This window comes from Halictus rubicundus, chromosome 5 (genome assembly GCF_050948215.1).
Source record: "Halictus rubicundus isolate RS-2024b chromosome 5, iyHalRubi1_principal, whole genome shotgun sequence".
Lineage (NCBI taxonomy): Eukaryota > Metazoa > Arthropoda > Insecta > Hymenoptera > Halictidae > Halictus > Halictus rubicundus.
The window spans coordinates 3,588,624-3,607,784 of NC_135153.1; the positions used below are offsets into that span (position 1 = coordinate 3,588,624).

At 47.9% G+C, this 19,161-nt stretch overlaps 1 protein-coding gene across 2 annotated transcripts in view; it reads right to left on the reverse strand.

Annotated features, from left to right (window-relative positions):
• The window catches only part of LOC143353978 (protein groucho), a 226,791-nt gene extending 209,968 nt beyond the window's left edge, over window positions 1-16,823 (reverse strand). The window contains exon 1 of one of the 2 annotated variants that reach the window (XM_076787617.1): window positions 15,651-16,823. In XM_076787617.1, the coding sequence (XP_076643732.1) occupies window positions 15,651-15,710 (60 nt within the window). In that variant the 5' untranslated portion in view covers window positions 15,711-16,823. The remainder of the gene's footprint in view (window positions 1-15,650) is intronic. The other variant, XM_076787616.1, reaches the window with a different exon arrangement.
• Between the last annotated feature and the right edge of the window lie 2,338 nt (window positions 16,824-19,161).

The following is a 19,161-nucleotide window of genomic DNA, read 5'->3' on the forward strand; positions in this document are numbered from 1 at the left end:
GGTGCTCACCGATTTTCCATCTCGCTCGGCCTCTCCCCAACCCCCGCCCCTGGTAGCGAGCAAGCCAGCCAGCCGAGCAAGCCAGCCAGCCAAGCAAGCCAGCCAGCGTGCACAAACGAGTAATTAACTATCTCTGCGTGGGACACGTGTTCCCACAGATGCACCCTTCGCTCCTCCTTCCGTCTAGCTCCATTCCAGAGGCTTTCTACCGTCTTCGTCGGACCGGCACGACCGTGTCCCCCTTTCGCTCCCTCGTAGCTCGGACCACACCGCCGTGCCGCCATGCCGCCGTGCTGCCGGGTCCTCTCCCCAAGTCGTTCTGTTTGCACACACGCTCTTATGTTAATTCAGCTTAACACCCCAAAGCCCTCGAGGGTCGGCGCGCGGCTCGCTTCCAAAAATTACAATCGATCACGAGGAGGGGACTCCCCCCGAAGTGGTCACGGACGACCTCGTGGAAAATAATAGAGGGACACCCGCCCCTCCCCCCCTCCCCCAAATTTCCCCTAGTTTCTCCCGGCTTGTTGTTCAACGGTAGGAGGGAGAGATGTACACACCGGAGGAGGGTCGCTCACCGGTTGGGGCCGATTGTCGTTGACATACTCGACGAGCGGTGCCCCGAAGACTGGATTAGCCGGGCCGTTCGGGTTTCACGTGTGACTGGACGCGACGCTCGTAAACAGGGCTTTGATAATCCAACGGCACGGGGCCCGTTCCCGTATTTTTCAAGCGTCCAGAGAGCTAATCACGCGAACCATCGCCCGGAGACCGATAGTCCTGAACAACGTCACGCTCCGGTATACACCATGTATGTATCCCCCGTCTGTTCGAATTAAACGAACGCTCTTTGATTTCTTTGTTTGCCTTTCTCGTTTCCGCGGGTAGGGACGGGGAACGGGAACGCATGCTAGGCGGATTATTTCTAGATAGCCTGAGCAACCGGACTGGAACGCGATAATTTACTTCCAGCCGTCGGTCGTCGATCGCCTCGGCATAACGAGGAATTAACGCCGGCTACGATTCAATTATGCCGTGAAAAGCAGAGCTCTCCGTCGATACCACCTGAAACGTGAAACGAAGCTGGAAACGCCGTCGACGAGAATCGGAATGGTGATGTGAGAGAAATGAGAGAGAGAGAGAGCTGGGGGGAGAGGGGGAACACGTTCAATTGGTTTAACGCGATCCACGGTTAACGATCTCTAAAAACGAATGTACCGACGGCGAACATACTCGCCGCGGCGTATCGCGATTTATTAATGGGGGAACACCGGCGTCCCGCGCGGAGTTTTCGTGCCAATTTTCTATTCCTACGAGCGACGGTAAGATGATCGGTCGAGGGCAACGGCACCGGCGTCGTTCGGTCGCGACCCCCTTTGTCTATACATTATTCGTGCCCGCGACGACGGAATAGAGAAATGGATGAAAACTGCCCGAGCGAGCCGACGATGTAAATGTTTCATTACTTTAGACATGATGTGAGCGGGAACGTTCCAGTTCATTGTGGTCTCGGTAGAGAGCTGATAGGGAGAACCTGCTTTTCCGAACATCAATTTCATCGATTCGATCTATAAACGGCATTTTCGAATCCTATAAATGCTTCTCCGTCCCGTAACTCGTTTCATCGGTCATAATCTGGCTTAATGATTCCTTTTCATGTCAAAGAAACCGTATGCAACGCAAATGCCTGACACGTGCAACTTCGACCGCGCGCAACGACCTTGAATTAGTCACACGGCGCTTGCACCGCGTAAACTCATTTCAATTGGCAATTTATAAACCCTGATTCGTACTTGGTAATCGTGATAGCGTGACGAAACAATTCCTGAAACGAACAGTGAGGAAAAGTTTCTTTTTTTTTTTGTCTCTTTGTACAACTCGAAAACTCGTGGAGAGCTTAGCGTGTGTGTGCTAACATTGTATGCAAAAAGAAGCGTTGAAATTTAAATACGTTTCTATTGAAATCGTGTGATAAAACTGGGTCGAATTATAACTCGGTTGTTATTGAAGATTCAACGAAAATTATGCAGGAATATGTTTTGCATAGTTTAACCGAGTTGTAGCATCCTGTGACGCGACTTTTTACGGAAGTCTATCGACGCACTTGCACATTCCTAATCTTTATAACCACGACACGGTAGCAGATTTATTGTAGAAAGAAAAGAATTTATTACTCTAGACCGAGAAAAATATGATTACGGAAAATATTGAGTTTTCCATGATTGTATCCTAAGGCGTTTTTATTCGGAATAACGCGAGGAATCAATGCGTGCAATATACAATCATAGATTAGCATTAAAAGAAAAACGAATGTAGTTGCACTTTACAACTGCACCGATGCACTTCCGTGAAGAATCGCATTACAGACCGACACACGGCTTGTTAAAACTATGCAAAACTGGGCAATGTTTTTCTATCTTCTATAACAATGTTACTAGATACAGTGTTTACTCGATCCGTGTCCAAAACACGGCCAGGGGGTCATATATCGGCCAGGAGATACTATTCTTTGATCCAAGCAACCTTAGTAGGGATAGTTCTGGGAATTTTATCGGCTAGGCATTTGGGACATATAGGCTAAACACTGTACACTCTGTATACATTTACTCCGAATTTTGTGGACTTCTTTTAGATATAAAAAACTAAATTTTCACCGAAGCGAGGTCGATAAACCTACCGCCATTTTATCGTAGATCAAATTTTCAAAACTCGCATCGACGGAAGCCCGAATGAACCGGTGCTAAATCTTGCCGAATTTCTGTTAATATTTTTCACATTCTGAAAAAAAAAGATACAGGGTGTCCCAAAAATGTTGTATTTCCTTGGAAGGGATAATTCCTGAGGTCATTTTAAGAAACTTTTTCCTTTGAGAAAATGTCAGTGTTAAGAAGTTATTAATGAAAAACACGGACCAATCAGAACGCGGGTACAGCAGACGGACTCCGCCTCGGCCAATGACAACGCCACGCTCAGCGGGACCTGCCGTCGCGCCCTGATTGGTCCGTGTTTTTCGTTAATAACTCCTTAAAGAAGCCGCGGAGGATATTTTCGCAAAGGAAAAAGTGACTTCGAATGACCTAGGGAATCCATTTCAAGGGAGTGCAACATTTTCGGGACACGCTGTATAGTGTCTTGGATACTCAGAAATTGGTCGTAAAAGGTTTATGGGTTTCTTTAGAGAAAAGTTGACGAAGCTCACACGTTCTTTCCCGCGTTCCGAGCACGGGGCCACCTAAGCCTTCCCACCTTTGTACAGCAGTCTCGTAATTGGCCGACGCTGTATCTTCGTGGTCCAGGCGTAAACAGAACTCTGTAACGTTTTCGTGTACACGTGTCGGGGCGCATGTCCGACCTTTTTATAAATTAATACATCAGTCTAATACATTAACTCGTCGGGCCGCATTCCGCCCGGTAGAAAAACAAGCGTGCGGTTCCCTGCGATTTAGAGCCGCGCGCATGTAACACCGGCACTCGCCTAAAGGGGCAACACACACGGTGTACTCCGAACGTTGCCTAGCGAGTTTCAGGCATGCTAGTGTCGCTGTTCCGAGCCAAAAAGAAGTTGGTTAGTGTCCGTGCGCTAGTCGAAGCCAAATATTTGGACGTTTCTTTCCCTCCCACCCCCCCCCCCCCCCCGTTTTTGTATCCGTGTAGACGGTATCCATGACGACACTGCCTAAGAGAACACCCGGGAGAACGAAGAAGATGGAGAAGGTGGACCGGGGACCGACGAACGTCCGGCAAATATTTGCATAGCGCGGCGGGTTTGCGGAAAACCAGTGTGCGCCGCTGGCTAGGCAGACGTATTCAGAAAGAATATCTCTCGAACATATACATGCATTTGTAACACACACGTGCACACGCGCACACTGCACGAGCCGCGTTAGCGTAGGAAATTCACGAATGTGTCGTTCAGGATCTCTTTCTCTATCTCTCTCGAAAAACGGCTCAGACCTTTTTCCATCAGCGGACGAGACTCGTGATCCCGAAGCGGTCCGCGAAAGAAGAAAATCCCTCGAGTATTCTCTGCCGGCTCGCCGCGGAATTGTCGGCCGTAAAAAGATTTCTATTCGCGGTATTAGCCTCTCGATAAAATCTGCTCCGCGTTCCGCCGCTTTAACTGCCGAACCATTATCCGGATCCTCGTAATCACGGTTCTCTGTTTACGCGAGCCGTGCACGAGCTATTTAAAAGTGTTCGCTCGATTATTTCCCTAGCCATCAACAGGATACGAGAAAGTTGTTTGCAAGGGGAAAGCCGATTGCGGGAACCAGTGTTTTTGGAATCGCTTCACCGGCCAGATTTTCATACCGTGCTATCAATCGAATCGATCGCGCGTTTATACCGAGAGACAAGTCCCCTCGCGATCGATTTTCAAGATCGTCCAACGTGGACCAGAAATGGAAAAATGTCTAGCAAAGGAATACAGTTTTTTCTCGATATATGTCAACTGCACTGGTCTTGCCACCGACATATATCGTCGAGGAGATACCATTCTTTGATCCACGCGGAACGTGGAAAAAGACAGCGAAGCTCTAGAGGCCTCGGTCAACGAGGAGTGTAAACATACCCGTCCTACACGATGCATGTCAATTCAATCTTGATAGTTTATTCCACGTGTAAATATCATCGGAATTGTATCATATTTGGTATCCTTTTCATTAGAAAAATGTCGCGAATATGTTGGTGAAAGTCCCATAATAAATTAATGAAAAATAAAGAAATTTTGTTATCGGATTAGTATTATGTTTACACTCCTCGGCGTCCAAGGCCTCTTGAGCTTCGAGGCCCCTCACAGGATACACTCCGCGGCAGTGGGGATAGTTCTGCGACTTTTATCAGCCAGGTATTTGCGACATATATCGAGAAAATATTGTACTGACAGAGGAGTCAACAGCTATAACTCGGTGTATCGAACTTTAAATATTCAACTATGGAATCATACGATCTGCGCCATCTCAATTTGCAGTCAGAGATGTTGTTCAAACATCTTTACGCTGTGATTTTGAAACGATATTAACCGGTGTGCAACGTTTCGAAACATTGCGGTTGAATTTTCGGACACTATATTCATGTTCGTTTTGTGGTGTTTCAATTGTTATCCTGAAACGAAACGAGTTTCTTTGTCGAGTTGTCTTGTTATTAAAACTGTTGTATCTTTGCCAACTATTGTTACATTCTCTGCAGATACAAAAATATTTGTTCCACAAAACTAAAAACCTTCTCAACTCTCCGGCGTACGGCCGAAAATAATTTTAACAACAAACACAGCTCCTTAGGCTGTTTCATCGCATAAATTCAAACTATTGTAAATTCGAAAATTGTTTCTTCCACTACTTGGCCGGGCCTAATCTACGAAACCAAAACTTGATGATCTCGGAGCTTTGTACAGTGGAACCTCGGTAGTCGCACTCTCGATGTGCATGTGAATCTGGTCAGTTGAATTCCATTAATACGCGGTAGGTATAGTTTCCTAGTTACGCAGAACATGCGCCACAAGTGGGAGTTTTCATGCAGTTTGTTCCGTCGTAAAACCCTGCATCCGAAGGGACATGCACCCGAGCAAGGTCAGTTAAACCACCTAACGACCGTGAACGTCATAAACTCCAAAACGCACATCCAAAAACTATCTCCGTACCATAATTTAGAAATTCGAGACAACCGAAGAAAACGCAGCTGATCGACACATATTCGAATCTTGTACACCGTTTAGCGCACTTAGATATGCAGCTGTAACCGTAACAAGTATAAACAATTGGTAGGCACTCCAAAGTGGGCTGAATTTAAAAAGTTAGAAGAAAACACTGATGAATTAGATCATGAAATATTGAAGGTAATAAAAAGCTGATACCCCTTAAATTTGGATTATTTTTAATAGTATTCTGTACTTTTTTCAGCATAGTTATCATTTAGAGAAACCAAAACTGAGAAACTTACCCAAGAGTATAATTGATATAAAAGCCTTGAATCCGATTAATAAACAAACACACGTAGAAGGACATATGCAACCAAATATACTTCCATCCCTACTTTTCCAAATTTTCCATTGTTTCCACCACCACCTTTCAAACGTACAGCGAATTCTTGATATTTGTCAGCAACACGGGTCTTGATGTCGTTTCTCGTCCAGGAGTCTTCGATATATGTCAGCAACGCGGGTCTTTTGTCGTTAAGCGTCCAGGAGTCATTCTTTGAAAATAGAAAAGGACAGCGATGCTCGCCGCCGAGGAGTGTAAACATAACACGACACCTCGATAGTTGCAAGCTTTTTCGGCCCGGTTCTGTACAACTACCGAGGTTGTACTGCACACCTGATCCCCATAAACTCAGACGTCGGTTGAATAACTGAAGCGAGCACGTAACTTCGTGGAGACGCGTTTCCGAAATTCGGTTTTTCGTGCGGTTCGAGGGTGAATAATGACCCGGGGCATTTAACGCGGCGAGGAATTACAGAGTTCCAAGAGCAGTCGGATTAAAGGACAAAAGAGTGGATAGACTGGGGAGCGGGCATGCTGATGGGGGATACTCGTTAAGTATAGTATATCCAGCGTGCGTGTTCCAAGCAGCGATAAGTAATACCACGACCGATTGCTAGTCTTGGCCCGTGGGCAATTTTACGGGGCGTAGAAGGCGGGAGGGGGGGGGGGAGAGAAAGGGGAATAGAGAGGAGAGAGAGAGAGAGAAATGTTCGCTGTCACGGAAGAGGAGTCGTGGAAACGAAATGCTCCGATGCGCGGCCGTGATGTAGGAGCAGGAGCACGGCACACAGGCCAAAGAGGGGGGAACACGACAAACTGCCAAGCCTAATGCCAATTAGTGCCATTCTCCTGTACGAGCAGGTCCGAGGGGACTTCAAGAGGCTTCCTCGGACTTTCTTTTTCCCCTCCATCCGCCAACCAGCCGAGGTTTACAAAGCGGTTAGGCGTATTTATCGCGCTATATACACGCGCGCACACACACACACTCCGTGGCTGGGGGGTGTAAGTGTGTGCGTGTAGCCCCTTTGCCACGGTGGTGTCCGTCGCTCCTTGCCAAGTGCCTTCACGGATTATTCGAGGCAAACGTGCACGAAATACTTATGTACTCGCACATTCCTCTCTCAAGAGAGAGAGACGCTCACGTGCGCTGCGCCGCCGGCCGTCCATATGTGCGCGCCTATCCACGAACACACGCACACACTCCCGGCAACGGCTCTCCTTCTTTTTCAGTACTCCCGCTCTGGAGTTCCTCCCTCCCTCGGGAGAGGCAGTTCGATTTATAAAGCCATGACTAACGAGCCGTGAAAATCGTGGACGGTCCTCCGGTGAATCGGTCCGTCGGCCGTCGTATATTCCGCTTTTTTGCACTTTCTCCGGCCGCTTTCTCGAAAGCCACCGGGGGCACCGGTCGAAAGAAGTCATCACCGATCGTGAATCGGTCTAATTGCACGTATAATCGAAGGGGTCAAGCGATTGTCGTGAACCTAAGTGTTATGAATAATTAAAGTCCGTCGAAGTAGGTTTGCCCGGCGATCCACGAGGAAGAAACGGGAGAGACCCACTAATTACCCGTTACGGGAAATTCGTAGATTCCCCGGGCCCTGAACTCTCGTTGAACTAGTCTTCAAACTGCCTCGAAAGGAATCGCCTTTCCGCCGGTTCATTGTAGGGGTTAATACTAGAAGCAATTCAGGCTCACGAGTGGAAGATTAACCGGCAGGGAAGCGATCGGGGAATAAATGCTGGAGCGAGATTGCCGGGACCCACGTACGTACGTACGGAAGGAGACGTGGTCCTTTCGAAGGAGTTAAAAGGAGTAGGGGGCGGGAGACGGTGGAGGTAATTTGAGAGTTATTTAAACGAGGACCGTGGTAGGTAGCGGGCGTAGAAGGAGGAGCAAGCAGCAGCAGCAGCAGCAGAAGGAGGAGGAGGAGAAGAGGTCGTTGGAGCGGAGTTCCATTCCACTTGGAAACGCATGCAGACGTAAACACAATCGCCCCTGCACAATGGATTATGTTCCGAACACTCGAGGACCCCTTGTAGCTCGGTTAAAACGGACAGCCTCTGAGAAATCTCGAGAAGGACAAGACGAAAACTACTCCGCCAGACTATCTACAGAACGCGCAACCAGAAGATAAATAATTCCAGTTGAAAAGCACTACGGGACGACAAACAGGCCCCGGCTGGAATGTCTCACGAAACGCGAGCGACGAGAGAAACGAGGCATCGCCTCTGTTGCGAACGGAGACCGTAAAAACAGATCTCTTCTTCGATGGGAAATATTTATCGGCTGTGGGAAACCGACAAAGAGGAACAGGCGGGGTGAAACGAAAAAAAAAAATCGTATCTTCGATGAATGACTGGAGCCGGTCGCTGACCGGCCTCCCAAACTCGGCGACCAATGGTAAGACGACGTTCCAAACGATTTGCACCTCAGTAGTCATCTGGAGTTTACGTGGAAGTACAGTTGCACCCTTATTTGTCAACAACTGCCTCCGTTTTACGCCGTGAATTGAAAATTACATTAAGGGATAGCTTTTAAGAGCCAAGACTCCGTAGATTCGCGATAAGGTAGAGTGACCAGGTTACCGACAAAAATAGACGAAAAATGGTTTTACGTGCCTCAACTTTTCGTCCTTATATGAGAATATTTTTCGCTGGGAAAGGGCTCATTCGTGGGAGAATATGATCTGGTGACACTGCGTACAGCCTCTTCGAGGAAAACAGTGATTTCTCTATTTATGTCGCTAAGGCCTCGATGGTAAACGTCGCGGAATTAACCCCACCACCGCGGGGGTATACCCCGTGAGGAGTCACAAAGCACGAGAGGCCTTGAGTATGTCTCCTGGACGATACTCGACACTGGCAAGACCCCTGTTGTTGACATATATCGAGATCTCACTGGATATACAACATTGTCGCTGAAGCTTCGAGAGATTGGGTCAGCGTCAAATAAATGAAGGAGTACTCTCGACGTGCGCGCGCTTACACCAAATATTAGGTTGTTGCGCAGAAATGTCCGATTTCAGAATGGAGAAAACAATCTTATAAATGAATCAATTGAACGACCAAAAAATAACATTTTTATCGCAATACGATCAAGAAACTTGTAATTCGTTGATTACAATGTTGCTTAATTCGATCAATAAGTTTATTTAGAGAAAAGTTCTGGTTGTTCAAGGTTACCAATACTGTGGAACGATTGGTGCACGTCCCTGATGCAACATGGAAATTCATTGAACGATCGGAAAACAAACTGCAGAGGATCGTTTGTATGAGGGGAGAGATGACGGGGAAGAGAATATATATGAAAGAGGCTCCGAATGGAGTAGCAACAAACAACGAGCAGAATAATTGAAAAGCAATGAGACGAGAGGGGGAAAAACGGGGCAACCGCGCCGTGGGACTTCGATTAGGATGTTCCTCGTTGAAACAGAAGACAGAACCGGAGGGGTGGCAAAGTAACCGCGAGGGTCCGTGGATAAAGCACTCCACGCAGCCCTTCCTTCCTCCTTTGCTTCTCCCAGTGGACCAATTTACGGCACCCTGAGGACTCGGGGTATTACGGTTCACGCTCGGGGGTTCGTTTCTGGCCATTGTTGCGCCAGTTAGGGGGATTATTTCGGCGAGGGATGGGATGGGGGCAGCCGAGGGATGCTCTCTCTCCGGTTGCAGCCGTTCGCCTCTTTCGCTCAGCTACCCCCGGATTATACGTTTCCCCGAGCACCTGCAGCTAAACCGTGTGTCCCGCTCGGTCTTTTTTAGAAAGTGAGAAAGTAAAAGGTGAAAGAACGGAAGGGAACAGTGGGGGAGGGGAGCAGAGGTAGGTAGGTCGCAAGAGGGGTCTGGGATCCCTCGAGCAATCTCTTCTGATTAATTCGCCACAGTATCTGGTAGGAGGAAAACCATTTAACGTAATAAGCCGCTACCCGGCGGGCTGTGTATACCCGGGGGCTTTCGTCGATCGAGTATCGAGACCTATTAGGAACTCTTACAAATGACAATTATAAACGGGAAGCCGCCGATAAAGACTGTCCCCGTCGATTTAATTATCTCCGCTCCACCGGGGTTGGGGGACTGGACGGGTGTGCGGGAGCGAATCGAACGTCTTATCGATATCCATTTCAAGGGCCCCGACGCTAGTACGATCCTGCACCGAGTGAATCGCCTTTTTATACTCTCCCGCTGAAAGTTCTTATCGGGCGGAGCCCAACTCGCCGCCTTCAGCGCCACCATTTAACGGCGCTCCGATATACGTGTTCCGTCCTCCTTTTATCGACGAGATTTTTACGGGTTGTTCCGCGGACAATAACATCGACAGCCGGCGTAAGTGAATCTCGAGGGCGCCAGTTCCAGAGAGAGGGAGAGAGAGAGAGAGTGTGTGTGTGTAATGGAAGAGACAATATGTTGCATCCGCTGGGAACGCGATCCGCTCCCAGGTGCCGAGTAAACGCGTCGGATCGAATTGAATCGTGCGTTATTGAGAGAGTGTCGTCTCGTTCCTATCAGACGTAACGCGTAGACATTTCCATGTTCGTCCCGGGAGCTTTTATCGCGAAACTTTTGCCGTCGGACGGCGCGTGGAGGGACCTACGAATCTACAAGGAATTCCGGTTGGTTATTTTACGCTGTCGCGAGGGAATTTTGCAAATGAACTTTCGGTGGACGACAGGAAACTCGAAATCCCCCACCGAGTGAACAGAAAAATAGCAGTATACACTCTTCACACTCTCGGGGTCCGAAACACGGCTGCACGAGACTTAACACAGTCTTTTGCATGTATAAATAATTGAAAGGATTATACGAATGCAGAGCTGGAGGCAGAAGAGAAAGGGGGATCGCTGGAATTAAAACAATTCGCCCGCCCCCTTCCTTTTCCCATTCCCCGGCGAACGAGAAGCAGTAGCGTGTAATTACCGCGAGAGGGGAGCACGAGATCGCGATTCCACTCGGCCAGGAAACGTATAATGGGAGTATAATGCGTGAAATTTACCGGGCGCATCAGCATAATGGACGACGTGACGCTCAAGATATCACTATGATTCCGTATTTCCGTGCCGACAACGCGACTCGATTCGCCCCGCCTCTCGCCGCGTGCCAGACAGCTTTGAAGCTTCAAATCGACCGATTATCGTTCCCGTTCCGTGGAAACGTTTCCTCTCGCTGTCGTCGTCGTCGTCGTCGTCGTCGTCGTCATTGGTTCACGGAATTCGAGCGATTCGTTCAGGTACACGACCGGACGCAACGGCACGGTATCCGAGTTGCGCGATCCAACATTTCAACCTCGACCTGGCTGTACATTTTACATTATGCTAAGCACCAAGTAAACGCGTACTCGTAAGTTACAAGTTGTAACAACTTCTTTAGATTTCCCTGCCTCATTTCCAACGCGCTAAAACGATTATTGCCGGGGCACACATAACACACCTTCTCCCATTGTTTGGACTATGTGTCGTCCTATCGTACTTTCTACCTGCGGTTTGAACTACCGTGTCAATAACCATAATTATCCACGCTATCCGAGAAATTTGGAATCTTCGTGCCCCAAAGCTTCGAAAATTTGGAGCTTGACAGCGCGTGTCAGTCTGCTTCCAAAGTACACGATTTTTGCCAAAAGATCCCCTGCTTGGTAGCAACTATGCTTATTCTACATTACACCTATCCCCCGATTTACACAGAAGATAGGTTCCTTCTCGAAAACAAACTAAAATGTGCATAATTCGGTCATTTATTTCAACGTAAAATAAAACTAAATATATCTTAAGGAACATAAAAATAGCGGTCTTTTCATTAAGTGACAAAATATAAAGGTGTATGTATGTAATTAATTTCACGTATAGAAACAAGAAATATAAATTAAACAATTTAACCAAAAATTTAATTACTGTTATCACTTTGGTAGACTATTAAACTTTATACACGCTAGTAAGACGGTCGCTTCAGAATAAATGGAATTAAAAAATAACTAGAAATATAAGCGCCAATGTTACCAAGCAAACGTAATTAAACAATGACTGCAGAAATCTTTTGCTTTTTTTTAAATCCCATATTTTAAAAACCGTGTAAATAAAGTACCGTGTAAATCGGGGGATAGATGTACCTTATAAAAATAACGAAAATGTATCTATCTAAACTGTTAGCTATTTCTTTTACAGTACAGTGTTTTCTCGATATTTGTCAACAAATATCATATCTGGTCTTGCTTTGATACTATTCTTTGATCCACGCTCAACGTTGTAAGAGTGAGGCCCCTCACTGATCTATCCAAATTTGTAGTCATTTCTTTTACAACATATACCCAAAAAAATAACTTCGTTGAATAATTTCTCATTCGTGCATCTTTACAATTTCGATAATTGTGAATTAAGAATTCAAGCACCCGTAATTTTGGTTCCCGAAATTTAGTGTTAAAAACACCCGACACGGTTGTAATTAAAACCAGGTTCGTCGGACACGTTGAAAAAGCTCGAAGAATAGGCGCTCGCTCTCGCGAATCCCCGATTCCCCGAATTCGAAAGTTTTTCCAGCTGTGCATACGCGAAGCTGCATTTATAGAAAACGCCGGCGCATAGGGGGTTGATTAAACGTATCAAATATTTGTCAAATCGGAACGCGATGGAGTACGGTCCGCGGTTCACACGCCGACGGATGTTCCTCTAACACCAGGATATTAAAAATTTTATTTGAACACGAGATAACGACTACAAACAGTGTAATAACAGTCCCGTTCGCCGTGTTTACTCCATTCGGCGAGCCGCCGCCGCCGCGCCGTAGTCCGCGGATTCAAATTCGAAATGAAAGTTCGCCAATAGCGAGCGTCACAAGGCCCTTTTATCCGTTTCAATCGTTGTTGGAAATTTTTCATCCGGATCGAAATTGCGACCATCTGTGCCGTACACGTGTTCCGCCACCGACGACGCCGACGCCGACGACCTCTACATGTTAGAGAGAGCAAGAGCGTCGAGGAGGATCGCGTCGTCGGAACAACTTTCGTCCTTGTCTGCGTCTCGTCTCTCTCTCTCTCTATCTCTCTCCTCTCGCTACTTCACTCGGCACTCGACAGAGTCACCCTTTTCCACACTACATTGTCACCGCCTTTCGAAAGGGGACACACAGAGAGCCTCGACTCTTTCGCCCAGCGCATGTTTTATATATTCTTTTTTCTTTTTCTTCTTTTTTTTTTTGTTCATGCTCGTCGCCTACCTCCGTCCCGTTCTGTTGGTCGTGTCCCCTGCTCTCCTTTCCCTCGCTGCTCACCACGTGCTACAATATCGCCGGTCCGCATCCGGTGTAACGCCTGTTATTAGGGATGGGCCAGATGAAGCTTTCATTATTCTATCCGAGAGTCTCTTTCGCCCGACAACAACACACCGTTACAACGGAGAGTAATGGGCGACTTTTTTTTCCCCTCCCCTCCCTCCTTTCGTCTCTAATTATTATGATTATCGAGCCAAGGTGGATATAATGGCAACGGGAATAATGTAATTCTTCCTGTGAACGCTGCCTTTACGCCGCGGCTCCGACGTTCAAACCGATCCGAACACGCCACCGCTCACGGTATTAGTACACATTCTCGCCTGTATTACTGTAATCCCTATTAGAATAAATATATTGTATCTATTTAAACCGGTTAAATCACCGCCGCCCCCCTTCATTTCACGCCGAGACCGTTTATTTACCGTGACCGTAAACCGATCGAGCATGATGTAAATCTTGTTCGCTGAAAGCTTATCTTATTCGCAGAAATCGCCACGAAGTTGGAAATATCGGCTGAAATTCTGTGAGCGTGTAATTTCCCCCGTGATCACTAAAAACTTTTAGGAATGAAGGAAATACATTTACAAATATCGTTACTTTGTTTGCGAGCAGAACGAGTCCTCCATACGTTTTATCACAGTTTACAGTAATTTCACGTGTCATATTACAAACATCACACTTGCAAGAATTTGTTTTTTTAGAATTTTTATCGAAAAGGGTCGCAATCGTCTGCCAGAAAGGAAATGTACATCTTCACGTCAAAAATGCAAAAGCATGTAATAACGATGAAAAAATTGCAAACGTTTAACCTTCGGACTCTTGCGATTTCCAAGCCTATGCCGGAGTCATTTCTGACCCGCTCCGATATTTCAGTACAGTTTTTCTTTCGATATAAGACGTTAGCTGGGGACCGGCTTTCGTCGTATTTCGGATGAAAAAGAGGGGATAGCTATGTTCTTATTTCGGAATAGAAAGTATCGTCTAATATCGGAATAAAATTGCACTGTATTGACAAGCTTATCCCCACGGGTCACGAATGACCCCGGCATGGCGGTACGGAGGGTTGAGAAACGATTGACTGGAAAAATTAACAGCACAGGTATGCAAACAAATAAGATTAACAAACAGTGTGTAAAAAAAAAAGGCAAACAAATCGGACATCTTAATTCGATAAGTCTGAAATGACTGATAAATCACGATCAGAATTTATAAATATTACTTTCTAAATATTTGATATCGATTGAAGTTTGAAGTTCAAGCTGAGGTCGAGCTTTCCGAACGTTCGAATATAGTTCGAAGTTTATTTACCTACAATCTCGATAAAGAGAGTCGAAACACGGCGTGAAACTATGCCGCCGTTGTGACTGTATAGGTGCACGCGCGCGCTCGCGGGCACACACAGACACATACAACGTAAATCGATCCCGAACAGCGTCCGTGGTTACACGGTTACAACGAGCGAGACGGTTTAATCGGAGCCGCTATTAAAGATCGGTCATGAAATCCGTGCGCCGTGGGAGGGTATACGCGAAAGAAACGAGGGACGCGCAGCTGATCGTCTTCGATTCACGGATCAATAGATTCCGCGCAACCGAACCGAGACGAAACGGTTTTTGCACGGCTCCGGTACACCTAACCTCAAAATCGTGACTGTTCCCTACCCGGCGAGAGCGGTAAAGTACGGCCATTCAACAGCCACCGATATCTGGAAATCTCGAAACAACTCGAGAAGGTATGTGTACACGTATGCGCGCACAGTGTGCCAGAGGCACGTGTATCCGACACGTATACACAGCCGGTGCATGTAACGTACGCGCGAACCATGATAAATGTGTGTACCGCGACGCGCACGTGACCGCATTAGCAGCAAACTGAGCAAGGGAATCGAGAAACCGGCGACGACGGTGGCATTCGGTGTTATTATCGCATTTGGTAACCGCGTATATACTCGCGAGTTTCTATTTTGATCGAATGTTTTGACGTGCGTTCCATCCCGCCGCCGCGGCGACGGAAAAAACACGCGCGCGCGCGATCCTGTTTCGACGAGCTTCGCTTCTCCTCGCCTCGCCTCGCCATACGTTCCAGAAACTCTACGGTAAGTAATCCGATAGATGATCGAAAGGTGCTACACACTCGTTTCAACGCCACTGAACGTGACCAGAATCGCGAGCATATGCCCGAGGTACCTATACGTTGAAACTCGAGCCAAGTCCGGCTCCGGTCGAGATCGCGTTACGAGGTACAAATTGCCCGAACCGCATAATAAAGACGTAATGCTTCGAGAATCGGTCGTCGAAAAGCAAACGGTTCGTGTGAAAATTAGTAACGCGTACTCCGTGTGTCCGTTTCCCCGGTTCTAATCGATTTTTTAACGTCGAAGCTAGTACGACAAAGAATGTTTTTTTCTTTTTTACTCACCGGATGCCTGGCAGCAGCAGCGGCCACGGCGGCGGCGTTGATTCCGGCACTGGGATACATGATTCCTGTCTGGGGTTGGAACTAATGGAAAATAGAAAACACTGTCGTATGCGTTCTTAAATCGCGCGAACGAGACGCTTCATGTCACGCGACACACCGATGTCAACGGATATGACAACAACGAACGATAAACAAAAAAGACCGATTCGAATTGCCCGCGCGGGCTACGAGAACGACCACCGACCCTTCCGACGGCTCTGTCCGCGGTTCTGTCGACGCGATTCGATCGAGAAGGTCCCCGCCTCGGATTCACGACGATGATCCATCGGTGTATCCACGAACCCGTCACTACCGCATTCTCACCCGCGAACAATAGCACCGTCCCGATCGATTACTTTCAGTATCACCACCTAATTCTATCGCCGGCTACGTTCATTTGAGGTTATATATGACGCCGACGCCAGCCGCACGAAGTATCCCGTTCGGCACCGAGAGCGTGGCGTGCCCTTTTTACGGTCGGTAAAACAGAGCGATATTAACCACCGCGTTTATGAAAATTCCCGAGATGGATTCCCTGTTCCGTTGGCATCGAACGGAAGAAGAGATATTCTCTCCGTTCACGGTTTCACTTCCTCGACGTTGGTTACACCATATACACAGAGACACACTACACTTTTAGTTGTTTACTACGGGCGAGACGGTGGCCCGCCGCCACTTTGAGGTTAAGTTTACCAACACTAGCACTGCACACGTCTTTCCGTTGGTACGCGCGAATTCTTCCAGTATTGAGTGACGCGCGTAACGGAATAGTAGCCGAGCACCGGTTTAAAGAAACCCGCCCTCGGAACGTAAACGTGAAACAGAGCACAAAACGTTTAAAGCACAGACGAACAGCAAGAACAAACCTCTCTCTACAACGGCCTCGGACCGACTGATGGACGAGCAAGTGGTGGGGATGGTATCCCCTCCAGTGCAATCTTTCTGTACCCCCACCTCGGCAGGCCGTTACTCCACAGTTAAACCCGCCAAGCACCCCCTCGAATGTCTCTCCTCGTTCTCGACGCTCGTATTAACCGGCGCGATAGCTCCTTCACAATTAAGTCGCGTTACGTAAGGGTCTCGAAAAGGCGAGCACGAAAATCACGGCTCGTTAAAACGTCGGTACCGTCCTTCCTCCTCCCTCTCTCTCCCTCCCTCTCTGTCTTTTTCTCTCTCTCTCTCTACATTCTCTATCTCCCTCCCTCCTTGTTCTTTCTCGCTTTTTGCTTTCTGCCACTCTCTATTTCATAGCACCTGTCCTCTCTATCGTATACTTGATCTGCTTTATCGACTGGCGATGAGGCTCGGATACGTCCATTGTGATTTCGGTGCGATGTTGACATGGCGAGTGACCGAAGTACGCCTTCAGGGCCGTTTTAGTTGACCGTAATTAATCGAGTTTAAAATGAACGGTTATATCACGTTTAAGCGTGACGCGATCGCACGATACATCGATTCTATTATATGTATACTTTATGCCGGAACGCTTGCTACTAGATCTTCCCACTTGTTTTTTTGGTTTGGTCCCTACAACAGTTCGTCTCGACCGTATTGTTGTAAGTAGCAATCTCTCTCTCTCTCTCTCTCTCTCTCTCTCTCTCTCTCTCTCTCTCTCTCTCTCTCTCTCTCTTTCCCTCGGTCCGTATCAATGTTACAGAATTTCACGATCGTTCGCTGTTTGTGTGTCAATAGAGGATGACACAACGCGTTCGTTTATCAACGTTGATTGCATTCGTTTTTTTCCATTCCTCCGCGGCTAATGTCGCTGATACCCGGTTAACGAGTGTGTGCAAATAACGTTTGTTGACTACGTTCAACTACCTTCGGAATCTAAACGATTCAAAGTATCAATCTTGAAGAACAGCCGGTGACACAGAGGGAACGGTTCTCGGAATACATTTTTTTTTCCTGTGTTGCCCCCATTATCTCTTCGCCGGTACTTCGTCCGAACAGAGATACGATTGAGAGGAAGAGAGAGGAAGAGAGAGAGAGAGAGAGAGAGAGAGAGAGAGAGAGAGAGAGAGAGAGAGAGAGAGAGAGAGGGAAGGAAAGACAGATATACATACGGTTACCTCCGGGGTAATATTGTAACGCGAAATCGTGTATTCAACGAGTGTATACGTTCGGCGATTTTTGCAAGTTGAAGCACGAAGACTCCCGAGCCCCGAAAGTTTTCGGTCCTGCAGATACGGTCGAATAAACGAGAGGACAACACGGCGTGCCATGCATACGCGTAGGTATTAGTTGCTTCTCTTTGCTCGTTCAACGTGTGCAAACAAATCGAAAGTTTTTCGCAAAATGGCCGTCACCGGGCTGACACGGATGTCCGCATAAACTCTCTCTTTCCCCTCTGTTCTCTTTCCTCTTTCTCTCTGTTCGTCCTTCTTTCTCTACTCTTTTACCGTTCGCTCCCAACCATCCCGCCGACTAGCTGCCTCTCTCGCCACTCGTGATTTCCCTTACTTCCCATACCACCACAAATATGGCGCCTCCACCCGTTTTCCCAACCCCTACAACGTGCCTCCATAAAGTGAGAGCAAGAGAGAACGCCAGTGTGGATGGAATACTCACACAGGCGTCCGATACGATTGTGTCCGGGTATCCGTGTGTAACGAGCACGATCCTATGCGTGTGGCAAGGGGGTGCCCCTATGTGAATATCGTGCAGCACACAGTCCCAAGCAGTTTCCTACTTGATTGCCGCTATCGTCCGCTCGCTTCGTAAAGGAACTGCTCCGCGCGGACTATTCCCGCCGCCTCGACCAATCGGCGCGCGTCTAGCCGTTACTTCGCCAATCGGCGAGCAGCCGTCCCCACCAGACTGTACGGCCGCCGCAAAGAGTCGAATGAAAGCGCGACCTCGGCCAATGGGAACGAAACTTTTTGAGCTGACGGCTGCACGTTAGATCCGCGCGGAGCGTCGCTCGAGCCCCACGGATGTTCCTATACGGAATGAAGGTGCTACGCGAAGCCGCAGCGAAACATGAAAAATAGGGGGCTACATGAGGAAAAACACGGACCGGGTAGGAAGGAGGAGGGCTCTGCGGGATGGATCCTACGAACCGAGACACCAAAGGCTGGCGCAGCCGTGGTTGTGTGGGGCAGCCAAGAGGGAGGGACGGCCGAGGATAGAGGCCGAGGATGAGAATGGAAAAGTAACATAACGAAACGTCGATCCCATTACCTGGAGCTCTCTCGCCCTGCCGCCAGCGTGCACCGAGCCCTGCTTTCGACCCTTAATCCAAAGGAGGATTAGAAAACCCCATTGTCATGCTTCGCGGAACGCGGGATGGGATATATATACATACATATGTACAGAAAAGCACTCCGTACAATTTCTCCCCTCCCTATTGCCTCTCTCGGTTGCTTTCGCTCGCACAACGAAGGCGCCGGTGCAGGACCCTCCTAATGAAATAAATACGTGACGCGCCGTAGTGACGATGCGATGGTAGTTCTGTTTATCGCCATCCATG